The sequence below is a fragment of the Hipposideros armiger genome, unplaced genomic scaffold (genome assembly GCF_001890085.2).
Source record: "Hipposideros armiger isolate ML-2016 unplaced genomic scaffold, ASM189008v1 scaffold_198, whole genome shotgun sequence".
Taxonomy (NCBI): domain Eukaryota; kingdom Metazoa; phylum Chordata; class Mammalia; order Chiroptera; family Hipposideridae; genus Hipposideros; species Hipposideros armiger.
In genome coordinates this window covers 2330880-2338385 of record NW_017731548.1, presented here as the reverse complement: position 1 = coordinate 2338385, position 7506 = coordinate 2330880, and the positions used below count along the sequence as shown (strand labels likewise).

General features: G+C 42.4%; 1 protein-coding gene across 1 annotated transcript in view; it reads left to right on the top strand.

Moving 5' to 3' along the window:
• Positions 1-5155: 5155 nt before the first annotated feature.
• NBEA (neurobeachin) overlaps positions 5156-7506 on the top strand; it is a 707336-nt gene continuing 704985 nt past the window's right edge. The window contains exon 1 of the mRNA XM_019653151.1: positions 5156-5983. Coding sequence (XP_019508696.1) covers positions 5699-5983 — 285 coding nt within the window. The 5' untranslated portion in view covers positions 5156-5698. The remainder of the gene's footprint in view (positions 5984-7506) is intronic.

The window sequence follows — 7506 nt, the reverse complement described above, 5'->3', positions numbered from 1 at the left end:
TATAAGGACTCTGGGTTTAATTTGTTAGGCAAAGAGAATTACTGGTGATTTTTTGAGCACATAACATGTATGTGTGTACAAGCTACTGTGATTAATGAAATAAAAATTTTGAACCAACAATCCATCTATCAAGGTGAAGCTTTAGGAAATTACCCAGGGACAGGATGGACTGGAAAAGAGCGAGTGTGGAGCGGAGACCAGGTATGAAGTGAGCAGGATCTCACTGGATGATGACAGTGAGAAGGAAAAGAATGAAACACATGCTAGACATATTACCAGGGAAGAAGGGGCAGAGGTGTGATCGATCTGATGAGTGTGTATGTGCGTGTGGTGCATTTGTGTGTACACTTATGTGGATGTTTGGGGGTACATGTGTGCGTTAGGGTGTTTATATGGTGTCTAGTTCTTTTGAAATTCAAGAGTACTTATTATTCCCGTACCATTCATTTGATATTTTTAATGTAATGACTTGTTAATTCACTTTCCACATATAAATACAATATTTCTCTAAGTGGAAAATTTCAAATCATTGATTTTTGACTAGTCTACATTTTTACACGCAGTTGGCATTCAAATATTTCTTGGTTGGTAAACATCAACATTTTAGCCATTTCAAAACTGGTTCAAATTTGTTAACACATATTGCATTTCTATGTTGCATCTGTATTTTATGTTTAGGAAAAAAGTAGTGCAGCAAAAAAAGGTAGAACTAATAGCAGTTGGAGGAAACTGAAGTTTAAGTTTGGTGAAGAAATTGTAAAATAGGCACCAAACTAGTCTAAACGATTTCAAGTTGTTCATGCAGGACAAATGATATCCATTGATCCTGAAAGAATCTGAAAACTAGATCACTTGAACAACTCTCAATGGTCTTTGAGGAATCACAGAGAAGAAGTGACAAACGATTAAGCTGCCAAAGGAAGGAGGAGATAAATTCTTGAAACCCCACAACAATTAGCTTAATATTACCTCTAGGTGAGATTACAGAAAGTTTCATTCATTAGAAAGGAAAGCAGTAAATCGTGTTATCAGATTAAAAGCGTTTTCTTGTTTGTGATATAGTTATTGGAAAATTTGATAATTCACATCTCTCTATATATGTTTTTTACTTTAATTTGCTTAGATACAGTGACAGTGACAGAGTGTTTCCAGATTTCAACTAGCCAGTGTCAATTTCCCTTATGATAGTCTGTTGGACAAGTTAGAAAAATACAGGCTAGTTGTTAACATAGAATTGTAGCAATTTAATGGTTGAAGGATTATACCAAACAGGTGCTTGTAAACAATTTCAATCAGTGGTTTTCACATTCTTTTACTACGAATTACAGTAAAAAATAAATTTTAAATCATTACCTGGTAAGCATACATGTACATATGTATGTATATGTATACGTATATGTGTATGTATAATTTTAATAATGGGTGTACGTTGATATTTTCTATTTTATGTTTTTCTACTCTATTTCATTTAAAAAAACCTGCTGGTTGCAACTTACTAAGTCTGTTTCATGACTCATTAATGGGTTGGGACTCAGTTTGAAAATGAGAATTGATTTTAATCAGAATGTTTTTAGTGACTACAAAGCTGTTTTTATCCTGTTCAATCAAATATTTGGATGAAGATATAGAATTGTTCTCAAATTTGAAGACAATAAGATAAGAAGAATGACACAATTTTTTTGCATGCTATAATCAAAATGAAGAAATTATTACCAGCTTAAAATCAAATAGAAAATTTGAATAAAAATAAATTAAATAGATACCTATATACACTTCTGCACTTTATATCTCAAAATCTATTCATAAGCTACATATTGGAGATGTGCTACTGCTAAGCAGCAGCATGTCTAGAAACAAAACAATAACAACAAAACAAAATCCTTGGTGTTTCAGCTGATACTAATTTTAACATGAGATGGAAATGGAACCAACATTATTTGAGAACCTACTACATGCCAAACATGAATCATTAGTGTCATATTGCTGAAAAACCCTGAACCAAACCAAATCACATTGAACCAATTTGATCTGTGGTTACTTTAACAGGAGTTATTTTTCTAAAAGTTGATGTTCAGGTAGCAGTTTTCCTCTGTTTTACTGGCCTAAACCTACCTAGAATCTGGAGTGCTCTGTTCAGATCAAGTGTAGACGAAAGCAAGAAACCTGCTTTTTAAAGTACAGGTGAAGGGAACGGGGATATTTAGCTTGGAAAAGTGCTGTTTTCATTCATTCATTTTGAACAGGTTGATTAAATGTAAATTACAAGCCTGGCATGGTAGGTGCTGAAAACACAAAAATAACCTCACTATTGTCTTTCCCCACAGCCAAGTAAGGGAACCATTGTTTACTGATACTTGATACTACATTAAGTACCTTAAATGTATGAGGTCCTTTCATCCTGCAATCCCATGAATCTCTACTTTGGGTTGGGTAAACTAAGGCTTTGAAGAGAAGTCATTTGTCCAAGATCACACAGGGAAGTGGGTGGTGGACCTGAAATCCAAACCCAGGTACCAGTGAATCTGGTGCATGTGTTTTCAACCACCACACAATATTGTCTCTTGAAACTCAGATTCATGGGCTTTTACCTTTGAAGGATTGTCCTTTGGAAGTATGGGTATGCATTTACTAAAGCAAAAATGTATACAACATTAATATTCACCACATAAATTTTGTTTCATCTGGAGATTTAAAAATGAACATTTTAGGTAGTTTCTACTATTCTATAGCTTTTATTTCAAAATATTGTTAATGCAAACACTAAGTTAATTGTACATTTGTAGGGAAATAAGCTTTGTAGGCTAAAAGGAAACATACCTGATTTCTTTCCTAAACTTTATGTTTTGGGGATAGTATTAAAACATATTACTGTTCAATTATGTGGTTGTAATTGGTCTTACATGTGTTTATAGGTCATGCATATTAAGGGGACAAGGGCACATTTAACGTATGCTGGCTGCTGAGTTGAAGTTATTTCAATTCTCATTCCTGTTAGTGAATTGAGGAGTGCTCAGTAACTTGAGTAGGCTGCACAGGTAATAAGTAGTGAGTGTGATTCAAAAGCTCATGCCTTTTCCACAGTACCACATTGCCTGCAAGGAGCTGACAGTGTGCTGGAGAACACATTTTAATTGGTAAGCTCCTTTAACTATCTCTGATATTGAATTAAGTATACAACAGAAGTGGGTTTTTCCTGCTTTGAAATAGTGATATCCTCAATACACACTTCTCATCTCTACTAAAGGAAAATGAATAAACAAGGAAAACAAAGCCAAACACGCACACATACATTCTGTGTAACAAACAAAACAGAAAAAATTAAAACAAAAATATAAAATGATGTTAAGCTATTCATTCAGAAAGAAAACAGAAAGTTCAAGCTGTCACTGTCTCTGGAAACACTCATGCAAGACGTATAAAAACAGAACATATGTCATATATGTATGTGCACAGTGGAGTGAAAAAAAGTTAGCATGATGGCCTTTCAGTATGGATTATATATATGAGGTAGATATATCATTTTTAATTTGCAAATGAAAATAGTGCTAGTGAAAGTAAACAGATGATATACACTGGGGGCAGACAAGTGCTATAGGTGGATATATATGTCACAAGATTTTTCACTTATAGCATATCTAAGTCACACTATTAAAAGTTTTTGGTTTTGTAAATTTTCCATACATTTTTAATCATTCTAGCATTTTATGATTCAATTGCTATTTAATTTTAGTGGGCATATCAATTACCACTTTTTTCAGAAATGTTTGCTTAACTATTTTAATAAATCAGTCTCTCCAGTGGAAATTTAAGCGCGCGCGCACACACACACACACACACACACACACACACACACACACAAATCAATCCTAAGCACTGGTTTTAAGGAACTCTGTTATACATGACCTATAATATTTTAGAATTTTACCATGTTCTAGTATCCTGGGAGTTAACTTGACTAGTCATTGTAATTAAATATGCACAGTAACAAACCAAATTATGACAAATTTGTAGGTTGACTCTTCTCATTTAAGTGACAATTAAAATGATTTCAACATATCTCAAGATATCTAATATTTCTGGTGGTTTTTAATATATCTTTATTGAAAAGGGCATGCTTCATGAAATATTAGAGAAAATTACATCCTTCATTTCGAGGAAGAAAATGGCAGTAACACCTATTTAGTTTGAATTCAGTACTAGAGCAAGATTACTGTGTATATTTTATTTTTTTAAACTAAAAGTATTTTTTTGCTTCTAGATTTTTGCAGACACAGAAATGTACTTTTATCACAGATCAAGGCTGGCAGTCAGAATTACCTATATTTTTAGATAATTTCAAAATCCCTTGAGCTGTACATGCCCAAGCAAAGGAAGGCAACATCATTAATTGGCATTATACCAGAAGGGGGATCATGAGGGATTTTTAATATGCGGGATTTGTAGCTCCCACCAAACTACCCCACAGTGTCACACAGTGCAGCCTTTCTAGGCTGGGAGGTGAGTTCAAGAGCCGTTTGCTGTTCAGAGCTCGATCCAGAGCAGATCACTGTTTGACAAGTTCTATTTTAAGTCGTGCCTGCGTGTGCAGGTGTCAGCCTCTTTCATGGCTGTAGAAAAAGACATTACACTTCATTTGTATCTTCCCCCGACAATGCAGGATCGTTCCCCATGGAGCGCTTGTTTCTGCTTTGCCGGCCACTTTTTCTTTGAGAAATTCCAGGGGGAACGGGCGGGCAGAACTGCAAATAAGGGCGAAGAGGGGCAGAAAGAGGTCGTCTGTCACTCCCCTGCCTTCCAAGGCACGTGGCACTGGCAGTCGCAGCTGCTGGGTGCGACGCTGAAGACTAAGATGATGAACCTCCTCCTAGCAAGAGGACGTTGAGGGAAGGAGGAGGTGGCAGCGAAAGCAGGACACACACTCACTGTGTCCTTCCCCGCAGGGAGAATCCAACCCCCTGGGAAAAACTACAAGGAAGCCACCACCCGCCCCGCCTCTGCCAACTTGCCCCAGTGTCTGGCAGCGGTCCCCATGCACCTGCTCACCTGTCTATCCGTTCAGGGTGGTTTGGGGAGGGACGAGGGGTGTCGGGGTGGGTGGGTGGAAAGACAAGGAGGGCAGGGCAAAAGAGGGGGCGCACCAAGGGCTCCGCCCCCGAAGGCGCTGCGCAGGCGCAGTGGCCGCTACCGCAGGCAGGGGGCGGCAACATGGCGGAGTGAGCGGCGGCGTCGGGGCTTCACAACAACAGTGGCGCTGGTAGCAGCGGCCGCAGCAGCGTCAGTAGCGTCGGCCACAGCCGGAACCTCAGCACCGGCCAGCGCCGTGACCAGCTGCTCGCGCCCCAGGGGTCTTCGGAGCGGCTGCAGCATCTCCGCGGGGGGCGGGCCGGGCCGGACGGACCGGGAAGGGGAGAGAGAGGAGGCAGCGGCACAGCTGCTGGGCGGACACTGCCGCTCGCCCGGCAGCGGTTAGCGGCGCCGCCACCGCCGGGAATAAGCCAGCAAATAACCCACCGCCTCCGCCGGGGAGGGCGCCGGAGCGGGCCGGGCTCAGGCGCAGGCGGGGAGCGGGGCCGGCGCAGCGGCGCTGGTGGATGCTGGGGCTCCGAGGCGACGGCCGGGGGGCGGGGGCCGCGGCAGGTATAACGGTACCGGCGGAGGCAGCGCCTCTGCTCTTCCCTTCTCCTCAGGAGGGGGGGAAATGGCGAGCGAGAAGCCGGGCCCGGGCCCGGGGCTCGAGCCTCAGCCCGTGGGGCTCATCGCCGTCGGGGCCGGAGGCGGAGGCGGCGGGGGCAGCGGCGGTGGCGGCAGCGGGATGGGGGAGCCGAGGGGGGCGTCCGGCTCCGGCTCGGTGGTGCTGCCCGCGGGGATGATTAACCCTTCGGTGCCGATCCGCAACATCCGGATGAAATTCGCAGTGTTGATTGGACTCATACAGGTCGGAGAGGTCAGCAACAGGGACATCGTGGAGACCGTGCTCAACCTGGTAAGGGAAAAAGGCGTGCTGCCCGTCTGCCTCCCAGCCCCCATAGCCGCCCTCCACCCCCACGGTCACCGCGCAGCGCGTCCCTGGGAGCGCAGATCGTCCAGCCTGTATTGCCAGCGGGTGCCCGCTGCCCAACCACGCCACCTCCCTTCTCTCCTCTGGTGCTCTCCTGCCACCTGAGCTCAGTGCCCAACTTAATATCGCTTATTATCACTCCTCACGACCATGAGTAGTAAGTCATTCCTTGCCGTGCTGGTTTTGGGTCGACTTGAGAGTTTACTTGGAGGGAGAGGCGGCCTCGTTTCCTCTGGGGGTTCTTTCTCCCACACTCTTAATTGCCCGTGCTGTCGCTCTCGGAGGATGAAAGCCTTGGCCCTGGAGCCTAAATTCCCGGTGCTACTAAAATGTGAGAAGTGCGTTAACTCCAGCTTGAGCAGCTGGGGTGTGATGTTTTCGAATGAGGATGAAAATGATGCAGTTTTCCATTTGCCTTTAAATATATTCCGAGACTGTGATGTGATGGAGAGTGTTGTATCTGTGTCCGCCTCCGCCCTCCCCCCCCCCAACCCCCAATCTCTTTTTAGGCAGCCTTTCTTTCTTTGTAATATTGCCCTGAATAAGCTGACCTCTCTCTCTCTCAGTCATTTTTTTGTGCCAAGGTGTTAAAATGTGAGGGCTCCAAAACACACAGGTTGGTTTCTGTGGTTGCCTTCGGAGAGCGTGCCATATGGATAAAGACTAAAGGGAAGGTGTTAGATGCAGCCCGAGGTTTTGGTTTCTTTCATGATAAAGAGTTACTGCAGAACTGTGTATGACTTAATGTTTTGCTCTATGTACAGAGAGGCTAAGAAGCGTTCAAGATGTCGGGAAGAAATAAAGAGAGGAGAATCATGAATTGCACATAATTAAGAGTAGTTCATTTTTAATGTATTGTAAGTGCAGTTTTGCTGCAGCAAAGCTTTTTCAACAGTTTCCTTTGCAATAGTCTTTGACATACAGTAAGGTTGGGTTTTGGAAGGCACCGCTTAAATCAGGAGCAATCAGTTGACTATTGTATCTGGCGTGGAGTCACAGGGATATAAAAATATGCTTGCGAGGAGGTTTTATAACACCCATGTAGTCTGATTTCTCAGCTAAGTCATTATTTTTATTTGATCTATTGGAAAACTGAAAGGAAGCTGCAGCTACAGCAGTGGTGCCCTGAGACATGAATTAGATAATGTCTGTGGTTTCTGAAACTCTTAAATTCACAGAAAGTTAAAGCTGTTTTTCTTTTTGCTAGTGTTCAAGCCAAAGATAGGACAATATCTGTCCTTGCTTTGTTATATTTATTACTGTTTAAATACAAAACACGTCTTTCTAATTTTCTGTGCCCTTCAAATAAATCACCACAAAAGTCTGTAAGTTTGGGGTAATGTTATCACGTTGATAAAACCAAATTTTTTTCAAAGCACTAATAGAAATATTGTTGGGAATTCTAATTTTAATCAGCTGCAAGTAGGTTAGTACTTGCTCCCCCCCCC